At 33.3% G+C, this 15410-nt stretch overlaps 1 protein-coding gene across 1 annotated transcript; it reads right to left on the bottom strand.

Moving 5' to 3' along the window:
- Positions 1-13338: 13338 nt before the first annotated feature.
- On the bottom strand, positions 13339-14192 carry LOC120188014 (zinc finger MYM-type protein 1-like). The gene is made up of 3 exons (XM_039191575.1): positions 14099-14192; positions 13771-13952; positions 13339-13680 (listed from the first exon to the last, which is right to left on the bottom strand). Exons 1-3 carry the CDS (start codon positions 14190-14192, stop codon positions 13339-13341), a joined length of 618 nt encoding a protein of 205 aa, XP_039047506.1.
- Positions 14193-15410: the final 1218 nt, after the last annotated feature.

The raw sequence follows: 15410 nt of genomic DNA, 5'->3' as shown, positions 1-15410 counted from the left end.
TTATTACATTATTACATTTCATAAATTTACTATATTCTTTCGGAAATATGTCCGACTTAAATTTGCAGGTGTCACCGTGTTAATAGCATGTGTATTCCTAAATTTAATCCAGTGATAAATTTAGAGCATCCTATATGTCTGGAAGAAATCAATGGTTGTGAGGATGAACTGGAATGTGATGTTCCTACTGAACTATTAAGATTGGTAGAAAAAGAAGACAAACAAATTCTACCCACAAGGAAGAGGTTGAGACTGTGAATTTGGGAACAGATGAAGAAATGAAAGAGGTGAAATTGGTACTACTCTGACAATCCAGATAAAACAAGAATTGATAAATCTCCTTCAAGAGTTCAAAGATATCTTTGCATGGTCTTATCAAGATATGCCCGGTTTAAGCACAGTATAGTGATACACAAGCTTCCAATCAATCCAGAATATAAACCGTCCAACAAAAGCTCAGAAGAATGAGGCCAGAAATGTTGTTGCAAATCAAAGAGGAAGTAATGAAACAGATCATGCAGGTTTCCTACAGGCATCTAAATACCCAGAATGGGTAGCCAACATTGTTCCCGTACCAAAAAATGGGAAGTTCGAATGTGTGGATTACAGAGATCTCAACAGAGCTAGTCCGAAAGATAGTTTTCCATTACCCACATAGACACATTGGTGGACAATACTGCAGGGCACGCATGGTTTTCATTTATGGATGGATTTTCAGGATATAATCAGATAAAAATGAATCTTGAAGACATGGAAAAAACAACATTTGTAACCATGTGGGGCACATTCTGTTATAAAGTGATGCCATTTGGATTGAAAAATGCAGGGGCAACATATCAAAGAGCCATGGTAACTTTGTTTCATGACATGATGCACAAAGAGATTGAAGTATATGTAGATGACATGATTGCCAAGTCCAGGACTGAAGAAGAACATATTCAAAATCTGAGAAAGCTTTTCCAGAGATTGAGGAAGTATCAATTAAGCTCAACCCCGTAAAATGCACTTTTGGGGTAACTTCCGGAAAACTTTTGGGATTTGTGGTCAGCAAAAAAGGAATCGAGATTGATCCAGATAAAGTAAAAGCAATTCAAGATCTTCCACCACCCAATACAAAAAAAGAAGTTCGAGGCTTTTGGGAAGATTAATTATATATCTCGGTTCATTTCTCAATTAACTGACAAATGATCCAGTGTTCAAATTACTTCGAAAGAACAATCCTGAAGTCTGGAATGAAATGTCAAGAAACTTTGGATATTATTAAGAAATATTTATCCAATGCCCCCATTTTAGTATCACCAATGCCTGATAGACCATTAATTCTCTACTTGACGGTTTTCGAAAATTCGATGGGATGTGTACTAGGACAGCATGATGAATCTGGAAGAAAAGAAAAAGATTTATTATCTGAGCAAGAAATTTACTGATTGTGAAGTTCGATATCCACCAATACAAAAATTATGTTGTGCTTTGGTGTGGACTACTCGAAGACTCAGACAATATATGTTATACCATACTACTTGGTTGATATTAAAACTTGATCCTTTGAAATTCTTAATGGAATCACCAGCTTTGACAGGCAGAATGGCTAGATGGCAGATGTTATTATCTGAGTTTGATATTGTATATGTCAACCAAAAAGCGATAAAAGGAAGTGTAATAGCTGATTTTCTGGCCAGTCGTGTATCAAATGATTATCAGCCTTTGAACTTCAATTTTCCCGATGAAGATTTGTTATGCATATCTATGAATGAAGAAGTCAGAACAAATGATGAATTTGCAACTTGGAAGCTTTATTTTGACGGAGCATCTAATGCTTTGGGACAGGAATCGGGCAGTTAATTTCTCCAGAAAATGTTTATAATCCCTTTACGAGTAGACTGGAGTTCTTTTGCACCAATAATATGGCAGAATATGAAGCTTGTGTCATGGGATTGAAAGCAGCTATAGAAAGAAATCAAATTTCTCAAGATATATGGAGATTCATCGTTAGTGGTGTATCAATTGCGAGGAGAATGGGAAACAAAAGACCCCAAATTGTTGGAATACCGAAATTTTACACTCGAATGAAAGAATTTGAGAAAGTTACCTTCAATTATCTCCCTCGAGAAGAAAATCAAATGGCAGATGCTTTGGCTACATTAGCTGCTATGTTTCAGGCAACTAAGAAAGTTGATATGATGCCAATCAAAATGCAAGTATATGAAATTCCTGCACATTGTTATAGTGTGGAAGAAGAGGTAGATGGTAAACCATGGTATCATGATATTCTGCAATATATCAAAATCAAAGTTATCCACCAAATGCATCGGAAATTGATAAAAGAACCTTGAGAAGAATGGCTGCTGGATATTTCTTGATGGAGAGATTATGTATAGAAGAAGCAATGATCAAATGCTATTGATATGTTTAAATACCAGAAGCTCGAAATGTCATTGAAGAAATACACAGTGGAATATGTGGAACACATGCAAATGGTCTTTCTATGGCCAGAAAAATAATGAGATATGGATACTATTGGGCTACTATGTACACAGATTGCATTGATTATGCAAGGAAATGTCATAAATGCCAAATATATGCAGACAAGATTCATGTACCCCCATCTCCTTTACATGTAATGACAGCACCCTGGCCATTTTCTATGTGGGGAATAGATGTCATTGGAGCAATCACACCGAAAGCATCGAATGGACATTGTTTCATCCTTGTGGCAATTGATTATTTTACCAAATGGGTTGAAGCTGCTTCATATACCAATATTAAGAGATCCACAGTCTGCAAATTCATAAAGAAAGAGATAGTTTGCCGATGGCCTACCAGAGAGGATCATTACAGACAATGCTCTGAACCTGAACAACAAAATGATGACCGAACTTGTGTACAGTTTAAGATCAAACATGCAAACTCACTGGCATATCGTCCAAAGATGAATGGGGCAGTTGAAGCAGCAAATAAGAACATCAAGAGAATCATTACAAAGACTACTGAAACTTACAAAGACTGGCACGAGAAGTTACCTTTTGCTTTATATGCATACCGAACTAATGTTCGAACATCTACTGGGGCAACGCCTTTTTCTTTAGTCTACGGATGGAAGTCTTACTTACCAATTGAAGTTGAGATTCCATTGCTTCGAATATTGAGAGAAATAAAATTAGATGAATCTGAATGGATCCAAGCTAGATTTGATCAATTGAACCTTATTGAGGAGAAAAGATTGAAAGCTATTTGCCATGGACAGATGTATCAAAAACGGATGATGAAGTCTCATGACAAAAAGTACATCCAAGAGAGTTCCAAGAGGGTGATCTAGTATTAAAAAGATCTTGCCTATACATAAAGATTTCCGTGGGAAATGGATGCCTAATTGGGAAGGGCCATACGTTGTGAAAAAGGCTTTTTCTGGAGGAGCATTGATCCTGGCAGAAATGATGGAAAAATTCTGAGAAATCCAATAAATTCGGATTCTGTCAAGAAATATTATGCTTGAAAAAAAAAGGGGGGGTCAAGGTGAAAACCCGCAAAGGGCATCTTGTAACCAAAGAAAGGATTTGAGTTGAAAACCTGAAAAGGCGGCTCAATGCAGATTGATATTAGGCATCTGACAATTGAACTCTCTTAAGATTTTGACAGTTTGGGAGAAACTTCACATCTACAAGCATTTCAACAACGTTTGAGATCTTCCAGACAAAAGCTTACATCATTTCTAACTTGTGTCAACTTGATTAATTTAGAAATACTTATGCTTATAATTTGTTGAGACATTTGAATTTTTATCATTCTTATGCTTGCCAGAACTTTGAATACAATTCTATCTATTTCAAGTTCAATTTATTTGAGATTCAATTTATTTTTGGAAATTCAATTTATTCTTTTATATGAATTAACATAATTTTGAAATAATTTAAAGATTTCTGAATATCACTTTATGATAATACTTTTAAATACATGGAATATAAAGTAAGCAAATCATCACCATCTTAAAGCCATGAACATCAAGATTATTACACGGGATCCTACCGACAACAAGGTCGAATCCGCCAAATCTACTCATCAATTGCTCCAACTAATCACCATTCACTTCTTGCACATCTATTTTCAAAGATATACTAAGACAATAAAAGGCGATCTTTGCAGCACTGATTCCAGCAAAAAGAAACAAGACATTGATATCACTGGGAAACATATCTCTATACAGATCCTTGTGTATGGTTTTTAAGGAAATCTAGAAGCATTTCCACCTCATCAGGTTCAAGTGGAGCAACTTTATTCCTTCCAACCCATACTAGATTCCATTTTCAGCACTTATCAAGAACATACTTCTGGACACTCGAAGGTGGCTCATTGTCATAAGCTTCAAGAGCCTTACAGATCTTTTCTGTCAATTTGGCACCTGTACATGTTATAAACAGTTCAACTTTGTTCTTGGATCCCAGAAAGGCCATCATTTCTTGTCAATGGAAAAGCATCAGCACATGGGAGGAAGCAGAATAAAGAGAAAATCTGTTCTTCATTGGCAGAATTATGAATATAGCCCTTTTCAGTGTAGTAGCATGGAAATGCTTCGAATCTACAAATTCTGGCTCTACATCGAATAAACATTGTGATATCCTAGTCCAAACATTAAATGAAAGATGAATTTGCCAATAGCATCTTCTGGAAGTGTTCTTTGAGTTATCTGATCTGATTTGGCAGAACCAATCATTGAATTTGGAAGATGAATTTGCCAATAGCATCTTCTGGAAGTTCTTTGAGTTATCTGATCTGATTTGGCAGAACCAATCATTGAATTTGGAAGATGAATTTGCCAATAGCATCTTCTGGAAGTGTTCTTTGAGTTATCTGATCTGATTTGGCAGAACCAATCATTGAATTTAGAAGATGAATTTGCCAATAGCATCTTCTGGAAGTGTTCTTTGAGTTATCTGATCTGGTTGGACAGAACCAATCATTGAATTTAGAAGATGAATTTGCCAATAGCATCTTCTGGAAGTGTTCTTTGAGTTATCTGATCTAGTTGGACAGAACCAATCATTGAATTTAGAAGATGAATTTGCCAATAGCATCTTCTGGAAGTGTTCTTTGAGTTATCTGATCTGGTTTGGTAGGAACTACAGAACCAATCATTGGAATTAAAAGATGAACTGCATGATCGTCTTCATTAAGAAGTTTCTTTTCAAGCTTCTTTTGCTTATTCCTTTCCCAAAAATCATAGTCCAGGTTTTGCCTTTTCTTGTAATTGGGATCATCACATAATGGCTTCCCATCTTTTACCGGAAGAAGTGCGTCAGCATCTTTAGTCATTTGAGCAGCACATATGAAATCTATCAATTTTGCAATTGATGAATCTGGACCACATTTTTTCCAGGGCTATTTGAAGTTTCAGCCTCTGAGAATCCCATTTTTGTCAAGTATAACAGTTTATTCTCCTCATCAGAATCAGAATTCAAGATTTCTCGGTATTATAAGAACTATCGATATCTGTGAAATCATCTTGAAAGGTCATTTCATAATCAGATGAGTTGTTATCAGAATCAACATTGTTGCCTGAATACAAGCTTTTCAAGAGCCTATACTATTGAATGTTATTCTCAAGATTTTGTGACATTATATCTACATTTGTCAAAGATGATAGATTCTCTGATTTGAAGAAGAAAGATCTATTGGGTTTCTACGACTGAAGAAATACTCAGTTCACCAATCTGAAATCAAATAACTTAACATTCATGCATCATATTTAGGCATTTTCAAAAATAGGTGCATTTTCATTCATTTTCATCTATGTTGAATTTTTAACAGGAATTTCAAAGATTTTAGCAAGATTCAAATCTATCATTTGATGGATTGACATTTTCAGAGAAGTTCATAATGAGAAGAACTCATCTGAAGAAGGAAGAAGAAGTTCATAATGAGAAGAATTTGTTCAACCTTTTGTCTGAATTCATTACTTGATGGATTATTTTTTCCAGAGAAAGTTCATAATGAGAAGAACTCATCTGAAGAAGGAAGAAGAAGTTCATAATGAGAAGAATTTGTTCAACCTTTTACCTGAATCCATCATTTGATGGATCATCTTTTCCAGAGAAGTTCATAATGAGAAGAACTCATCTGAAGAAGGAAGAAGAAGTTCATAATGAGAAGAATTTGTTCAACCTTTTACCTGAATCCATCACTTGATGGATCATCTTTTCCAGAGAAGTTCATAATGAGAAGAACTCATCTGAAGAAGGAAGAAGAAGTTCATAATGAGAAGAATTTGTTCAACCTTTTACCTGAATCCATCATTTGATGGATCATCTTTTCCAGAGAAGTTCATAATGAGAAGAACTCATCTGAAGAAGGAAGAAGAAGTTCATAATGAGAAGAATTCATCAACCTTTTGTTTGAATTCATCACTTGATGGATCATCTTTTCCAAAGAAAGTTCATAATGAGAAGAACTCATCTGAAGAAGGAAGAGAAAGTTCATAATGAGAAGAGCTTGTTCAACCTTTTACATGAATTCATCAATTGATGGATCAACATTTTCAGAGAAGTTCATAATGAAGAACTCATCTGAAGAAGAAAGAAGACAACTTTTTGCATAATCCTATCACAAAGAGATAGATTAGCATCAGCCTTTCTAGAGAAAGTTCATAATGAGAAGAATTCATCAAAAGCTTATTCAACCTTTTGAATGACTCTATCACAGAAAGAAAGATCAACATCATCCCCAGCAGAAAGTTCATAATGAGAAGAACTCATTTGAAGAAAGAGAAGAATTTATTCAATATCTCCATTATGATCAAGTGAAGCCAAATGGATAAAAATTTTATTATCTTTTCATCTTTGCCCTATTCTTGTTAACACAAGAATGAGCAAAGAGGGGTAGCTGAAGATACTAATTTTTTACCCATATTAATTAATTATTATTATTATTATTATTATTATTATTATTATTATTATTATTAAATATATTAAATACATATAAATAATTTATTAAAAAATAATTAATTACAAATCAAGTTTCTGGCCCAAACCAAACTAAAACCCAAAAACATTTAGGGTTTTAGTTAGGGTTTCCTAAACCCTAATCCCAGCCGCCTCAGCTTGCTGCCGTTGGATCTGATAAGATCCAACGGTCCAGATGGCTCCAGATGGAAACCCTAGGGTATGATACCCTAGGGCCACGCGGCCGCCGTTGCTATTCTCGCCGCCTCCGCCACTGCCACGTCCCAACCGAAGGCTCCAGAAGCTCCAACGCCAGCCGTTCACGCCATGGCTACGGGGTGAGTCACCACTGGTAGTCTGGTGACTCACCGAGACCCCCTCTTCGGACCGGTCCGATGGCCACACCGGTGGTGGCTATAAAAGCCACCACCCGAACCTGAAAAAAAAAAGAAAAAGAAGAAGACAGAGAACAGATCCCAGAGAGACAAAACCAAAAAAATATATACAAAATACTACCAACGATCTCAGCAGCAAAAAAAGAAAAGAAAGAAATGAAGAAAAGAAACTTACCGAGGAAGCCCCGACCATCGGATCTCACCGGAACCTTCGAACACCGAAGGTACTTTTGTAGATTCGCTCCGATTAGGAGCTTTTTAAGGAAAAAGAACACCGGAAACGTCCTTAGGACGTCCCGATCTATCTAATGGTGTAAAAATAAAATTTTCCGGCCACCGGATGCGGTGGCCGGCGATGACGGTCACGGCGGCAGACGGCTGCCGTCCGACCGGTTTCCCTCCGATGAGGGAATCTAGAGAGAGGTCAGAGCTCTCTCGGCTTGAGAGAGAAAGAAAAAAAATGAAATGAAGGCTGGCCCTTCGGGCCAGCCGGTTTTGGACCTATATAGGCCTTCCCGAACGACGTCGTTTCGGGAAGGACTATGCGCGTAATTAGATAATAGTTAAACCCCGTCCGCCGTCCTCCTAACTTGTAAACTTTACATTTTAGTCACTAAATCGAATTTATAATACTTTTAATTCAGTCTTCGAATTTCAATTTTATTCATTTTAGTCCTTTATATTAAAATAATATATTTAGGATAAATAACAGATTTAATCCCTTAATTTTAATAAATAATATTTTAATCCCTAGTTTATATTTTTAATTTATTTTATTATAATATCCGAATTTTAGATAATTTTATTTTAGTCACTAAATTATTAAATAAGAAAATAGCATGTTTAATCCCTATAATTCTGATTAATTATGAATTAGGTTTTTCAATTTTAATTTCACTATTTTAGTTATTTATTTTAAGTATTTTTTATTGCTTTTAATATATAGTTAGAATTGTATTTTTTTAATTTTACTTGTTTATATATTTAAATGTTGTTAAAAATATATATAAATAAATATTTATTTTAAATAAATTATTTTAATATTTATTTTTCAGTATCGAAGAAAAGGACAGTCTTAATACAACTGGATGTCCTATTCTGATATTTTAAAATTAGAAATTAAACAATATTATTTAAATTAATATTTTATCAATATCAAAAAAAGAGCTGTCTTAAGGCACCTAGAAGTTCTTTTCTGATTTTTAAATAAATAAATATATTTTTTATATAATTTTGAAATAATAGGATTATAAATTAAATATATTTTTAAATTTTTAATAATAGAGACAATTTATAATTAAAAAGTACCAATTTTGGGCGTTGTAGGGGTGCTAATCCTTCCCTAAACGTAACCGACCACGAATCCCTTTTATTATTAAAAAGAACGAATTTTTGGTTATAAAACGCAGATCAGTTCATTTTTTTTTATGTTTTCTTAAAACTCTTTTAAAGAAATAATTTTTAGGTATTCGACCTACCTGATCCAAAAGGCCGATGGCGACTCCCAAATTATTTTCAAAATCATTTATTCACATCACTTTTCCCATCAAGTAAATATTTCGTGCCCGGACGAAAACCGGTTACGACATCCATCATAGAAAAAATCAATAATTCTCTGTTAGCATTTTCATATGTACTCAACCTTTATAAAGAAAGGTCTCGATACCGACAACTAAAGATACAACATCATTTCATTCCTACAACGCAATCAAATATAGACATCCCATTTAGAACCTCCCAATATTCATGCAAGAACTTCCTTCCTTTTAATCTATTGTTCTTCAAATGTCAAAAGATAAATATAAGTTTTTCCAAACACTTTCCGGTCAGCGAATCCAATATATAAACAGAAAGAATCTACGAAACAGGACTGAGTACCTTAATAAGCAACACAATAACACATAATGGGGTTTTTAATCTTTCCGAGACAAAGACATTCAATTTTAACATGAAGAAGCATGTTCTACACAAATGAGATTAGGTGTTACCATATTGGACATGTTTACTGAGCAGGGAAAACAAACAAAAGCATTAGGAAAAAGGGTCATTGTTCTATCGATCAAAGAACTCGGATTTTCGTGCATGAAGAAATCGACATGCATTAAGGTTTCAAGGTCTAATCTCTTCCACAAGCGCTAAATCAGAAAATTTGCTACATCATGAAGCAAGCAAAAGGAAGGATCACCAATCAAATAGAACCAGAAGATTACTAAAAGTCTAAAACTACCATTACCTAAGATCATGTAAGAATGCAAGCACAAACTCAGGTTTTGAATGAAAATACTTTTAACTTCGATCAAATATAGCAGAAAAGAATTAGCTTTATTATTGATGCAAAATGACCGTCACAAAGCAACCAAAATAAGAGACAATAAGTAACAGCATAAAGAACAAAACCTTCCCAAATTACAACCAAACTCAACCATTTTTCAAATGGAATCTACCCCCATAAACACAACCAAAAACCAATAAACAACAAAATCTTAAATTTTTTTATTGTAGCTTCTAATAAAGCAACCAGAAAATGAGACGGGCAAAAGTGAAAGAATACAAACCCTCCCCGTAAACAATGTCCAAATTCCAACAAAGTTATGTATTTCGATGCAATGTCGAACTAAGTTCGTCCAAAAACCAACTTTCCCAATTGATTTAATTTAAACAGAAAAAACAATGAAACAAAACAAAAACTCTTTTTAAAAAAATTTGAAAACATAACCAATCAAAAGAAAAAACAAAACCAAGAAGAAAAGAATAACAAACCCACTGGGGAACAAGAAATCCCATACCCATGTAAGATTTCCAAGCTTAGAGTCTAAACACATCATTAAATCCATCTGGATTGTGCTCAAACAAAATAATAATTATATTATTAAGAAGACAAAAGTGCAAAAGGAGAAGCGAAGCTCATGGGTTCTAAACCGAACACACGGGAGAATGTAGGGAAAAATGATAGATTTGTTAGTTTTGAATAAAATTAAAATGGTGGCTCGCCACGCTTTCCCTTGCAAACGCATAGGCAGAAATGCAAATGCTAGACTGAAGTGAAACAAGTTTATTCAATAAATAAATATATATGTATAGGGAAATAAGTGTCCGACTATATTTTTTCCTTCAATTCATATGTATAATATTATTACTTTAAGTGTTCGATCATAACTATTATTAAAATATTTTATTAAATTACATATGTCATATTTATAAAATTATAAAAATTTATTTTTATAAATAAAAATATTTAAAAATAATAATTTTCCCTAAGTCCCACTTCACCTCTACCCCCCGCGTCCCTTTCTCCCCCCTCCTCCTCGCATGGTTGCTTAGCATTAGCGTCTACTAAAGTGATGTAAGAAATTTTTTGGAATTTAAATATTTGAGATTTTATGGATTTAAGTTTAGAAATTTAGAAAATGGCGACGATCGGTTACTGATGGATTCATCGGGTGGAGGCGTCGTCAGTGATAGTTTCAGTCGACGACAACAACAACGGTAAAAGCCAACAGCTGGCGTGAGTGTAGGGATTATAATTAGAATTTTCAAATTTTTGGGATTTTTTTAAAATTTGAGAAATTCTGGGATTCTCTAATTTTTTTTATAAATTTAAGTTTCTTTATTTTTTAAAAATTAAAATTATACAAATGTGACATGTGTCACTTAGTAAAGTTTTTTAACAATTGTTACGGTCGGGACACTTAAAATGGTAGTGCTAGTAATGTTAGCCACCTAGATTAACTGGAAAATAGTTCATGCATCTAAATGAGAAAAGAGATATAATTTGAACACTTATTTTTATATTAAGTATATATATGTGTTTGTGTGGGGTAAGATAACATACACTAATTTTATTTTAATTTTACATTATCTAACATTATTAAATAACTCTTAAAAAATATTATCAATTTAGTGTAAAATAATTCATATATAGAAATTGTTAAATAATATGTTTTTTTACATAAGTAATATCCTAGCAAAGATTAATTAGGCCAGTGATACCTTGTTCAATTATGTATGTAAATAAAAACATATTATGGTGGTCATATTTTTTTTTTAATAATTCATACTTAGAAAAGAAAGAAAGAGAATTTTGTTCCTAATAAATATTAAACCTACATCTTATAGGAGTGAGAATATGTCAACTAGAGCTTTTGACCACCTGCTCTAATGATTATTGATGTTAGTTATATTTTTAAATAATCGTTATTTGTTAATTAGGTATATCACGTAAAATAAAAATATGTATTAATATTAATGCCTTTGTTCTATACGATAAGTTTGGTAAGTTATGATGATTTTTATTGGTGGAAAGAAAAAAGTATGATTAATCAAGTACGTTTTTCAAGTTAAAAAATAGAAAAAAAATGTTTGTAGCTCTTATTTTCTTGAGTAGATGATTAAAAACTCTCGATTAAAATATCTTTTTTATCTTAGGGGTTGAGTTCAATACCCATGACTTTATTTTCTTAAGTTTTAAATTTTAAATTTAAAAGGCACCCAACCTATTATAAATATCCCACCATGAAAACACAAAAAAAAAACATCTCTTATATTATGTTAAAGAAGAGTAAATTATACAAATAATCATTTATGTTTGAGTAAGTTTTCATTTTTCGTAATGAAGTTTCAAAACTAATGAATTGGTCACTAACATGGGAGACAGAAAGCTAATATGGTGTGTTAACCGCTGAATGACTCTGTAAATGTGGCACACATTTGACTTCATGTCAATTGACATACCAACGATAGGTTAAAACTAATAAACTCTGGTGCTGGCATACCAACGATGACCCAAACCCCAGAGAAACCCTCGTTTTTATAGGCCAAAAAGAACTTTGAACACCATAGCTCGAGAAGAAAGTCAGGTCAAGCACCACTTCCGCCATAAGGCTTGAAGATGTCTTTCAGTGAAGCTGTAGCTATAGATAGAGGCGGACCCAGGACAAAAATCCAAGGGTTGCACAAAAAAACTCTTATAATTTTTTTAGAAACTACGATATCTATAAATATAATAAAATGTCTAGAAATTACATTATAAAGTTGACCTTTTCGTGTTTTCATTTTTTGAAAGCTGTTGATTACACTTTCAATCTTAACATCTAAAAGTGCTTATTTTTCTATTGCGCAAATCAGGGCATAATTCATAAAATCGTCACTCATTTTGTTGCACAAGTCCATCTTTAAAAGCTTCATTACAGAAAAATATCTTTCAACCGTGGCAGTTGCAACCGGCAGAACCAAAACTAACTTTAATAACCTATAGACCAAAGGAAAAGAACGATGTTTCCCTATTTCCACCATCAAGCGAGAAAGGTCGGCAATTCCATTCAAGTTAGCAAATTTGTCATAATGTAGCAAAGAGTGATAGTAGATATCAAGTTGACCAAGAAGATATGTCCTTTCTGAATCACTAAAATCATCTGGGTACATCTCACTTAACTTCAACAACTTTGATTTATCAAACTTAGAAAATGAAGCACAAGGACTCAAAGCCGCCATGTTTTCTAGCAATTCGGTGCTTACCTCACTAAATCGATCCCCAAATTCTTGAATTTGCATATCCAAAACTGTGTTAAAAATCTCAACCTCAAAATGATACTAATTAGTAATCTTGGTCCTACAGTTTCTTGGAGTAACATAATATTCCGACATATCCAAAGTTTCAATGCTATGTTTTTGACAAAAAGAATATACTTTCTTTAAAATTGAACCAACCCGTCATTTCTTAAAGTTTGCAATGATTTCTTTGTTCCTCTTACCAATGAAGTCGCTTCCAAAATATCTTGATCTTTTCTTTGAGGATGTCTTGACAAGGTATCCGTGAGACCTAAAATCTCCAACATCAAGTGTAAATAAAACACAAAATCAAGTGTTTTAAAATATGATAAAATAACGTACGCTTGATTTCGACTAGATAAAGTTGAGTCGTACTCTTCAACATATTTAAGCACCTCAATAACTTCAGGAAACAAATTCATCAAACTTATGATTGTTTTATAATGGGAACCCCAACTTGTATCTCATGCTCGAATTAGAGAAAGCTCTTGATTCAACCCTCTTCCAGTTTCAGTTTCACCAATACCAATTTTCGTTTGCAATCTCTTTTTGTAGCTCTCTCGTATGATATCCTTTCTTTTGCAGGAAGCACAAACCACACAAACCACATTAACCACCAAATCTAGTTGCTCAAAGAAGTCATGAGTACCATCATGATTCTTTGCAACCACCACCATCACTAATTGAAGTTGGTGAGCAAAACAATGTACATAATATGTTGACTTATTATCTCTTAAGATAAACGCTTTCAAACCGTTAAACTCACCACACATATTACTTGCTCCATCATAACCTTGCCCTCTTACCTATTTCAAATAATAGATAAAAGATTTAATATATAAAATAAAGATCAATTAAATAATTAAAGTATAAATCAAATAAATATGACATATTACCTGAGTCATGCTTAATTTATTTTCAGTAAATACAAAATCAATGGTAGCTTTAAGAGTCAAAGAAGATGTATCTGTCACGTGAACAACTCCAATAAATCTCTCCTTAACAACTCCAAGTCTATCAACATATCTCAAAACCATAGCCATTTTCTCCTTTTTAGATACATCACTAGACTCGTCATCTAAATTGGCAAACACATCCTTACCAATTTCATCACAAATGGACTTTATTATTCTTTTGAAAAACATTCAACAATATCTTTTTGAATCTTTGGAGATGTCAATTTATAGTTCTTCGGAGCCATTTCTAAGGTAACATTATAAATACTCTCATTGTGTTCTCTAATCAAAGATAATGTTTCAATGAAAAGCCCTCTGGAAATGGTGTCATCCGACTCATCATGACCACGAAACGGTAACATTTTTTTCAATAAAAATCTACAAGTGGCAATTATAGCACGTAATCGAATTTCATAGTTACTCTTCTCATGTTCAGTTTGCTTATGAAGAGCAACACTAATAGATTGATTTTTTTTTCACTAGATTTTCACACTTTTGTCGTGCTTTGTTGTGTAAACTATCAACATTACCTACATGAGCATATAACGATTTCTTTTTACTCCAAGTGCTAAATCCTTCGTCACAATGCATCTCTCCCACCTTGTTGTCCTACAATATCTCAAAATAAGTAGCAACATAAACAATAAGCTTTGTCCTCCTTTATGATATACTCTAACCAATCAAATTCATCAAACCATTCAACGACAAAGCGTCTTAGCTTAGAACCTATCTTTTTTTAAGGAAACGTATGACCCCTTGGTTGACATGGTCCTTTAATCCAATATGTCCTTCTTATTTCATCTTTTTGATTTGGATTATAAGATGTAATTTTTGGTCTATCCGCCGGATCCGAAGGAATATCATTCACATTAATAGTTGTTGGAATGGAAGCCATGGGAGTAGGTGACACAGTGGTAGGTTGTGGTCTTTGTGGAACTTCATTTGAGCTATTTCTTTTAAAATATCCTTCACTACTTCCATCAGTACCAACATCTAATTTCCTTTTAAAATAGTTACCAATAGAACCCTATAATTAAATATTTCAAAAAATAAAATGATTAATATATAAAACTCAACATATAATAATTATAAACTATGAATTACTACTTTACTTTAATATCCTAATTTTAATACATCAAACTAAACAAAACCTAATTTTAATGAATTAATCAATTTCAAATAACAAAGTATATATATATACTAGTTTACTACATTATTGTTAAATATGAAAAATTAATATGAAAGACAAAGTGAGAAAGATAATAAAATCATTAATGTAAAGAATAAATTAAGATAAAAGAAAGTACACACTTGTCTCATTTGTATATTTGGAGAAAAAGGTAGAAATGAGAGGTAAAAAGGTTCATTTCCAGGTTGCAAGTTTCAACTTTCACAGCCTCTTCCACAATTTCACTTGTTGTCTTCGAGGTTTCCACTACTTCACCTTGCCCTTAAAAAGTTCAAAGTTCAATCGACTACTATCGGTTTCCCCTTCAAAATTCAATCGCACCAGGAAGGCAGTGAGGCAGCCCTTGCGGCCTTGCCTTTCCAAGATGGGTTGAGTTTCCACAAGACCACAA

Source organism: Hibiscus syriacus, unplaced genomic scaffold, assembly GCF_006381635.1.
Source record: "Hibiscus syriacus cultivar Baekdansim isolate YM2019G1 unplaced genomic scaffold, ASM638163v2 tig00116937_pilon, whole genome shotgun sequence".
Classification (NCBI taxonomy): domain Eukaryota; kingdom Viridiplantae; phylum Streptophyta; class Magnoliopsida; order Malvales; family Malvaceae; genus Hibiscus; species Hibiscus syriacus.
The sequence above is the reverse complement of the archived record's forward strand: the minus strand, read 5'-3'. Positions and strand labels throughout refer to the sequence as shown.

Bases quoted from the DNA above. Each gene is read 5' to 3' on its own strand.
- LOC120188014 (XM_039191575.1), bottom strand. From the start codon at position 14,192: ATGTTACCGTTTCGTGGTCATGATGAGTCGGATGACACCATTTCCAGA. The intron at 13,953-14,098 runs GTATTTATAATG...TTGCCAATTTAG, and splicing joins GATTAGAGAACACAATGAGA to ATGACGAGTCTAGTGATGTA. The intron at 13,681-13,770 runs GTAATATGTCAT...TATTTGAAATAG, and splicing joins ATAAATTAAGCATGACTCAG to GTAAGAGGGCAAGGTTATGA.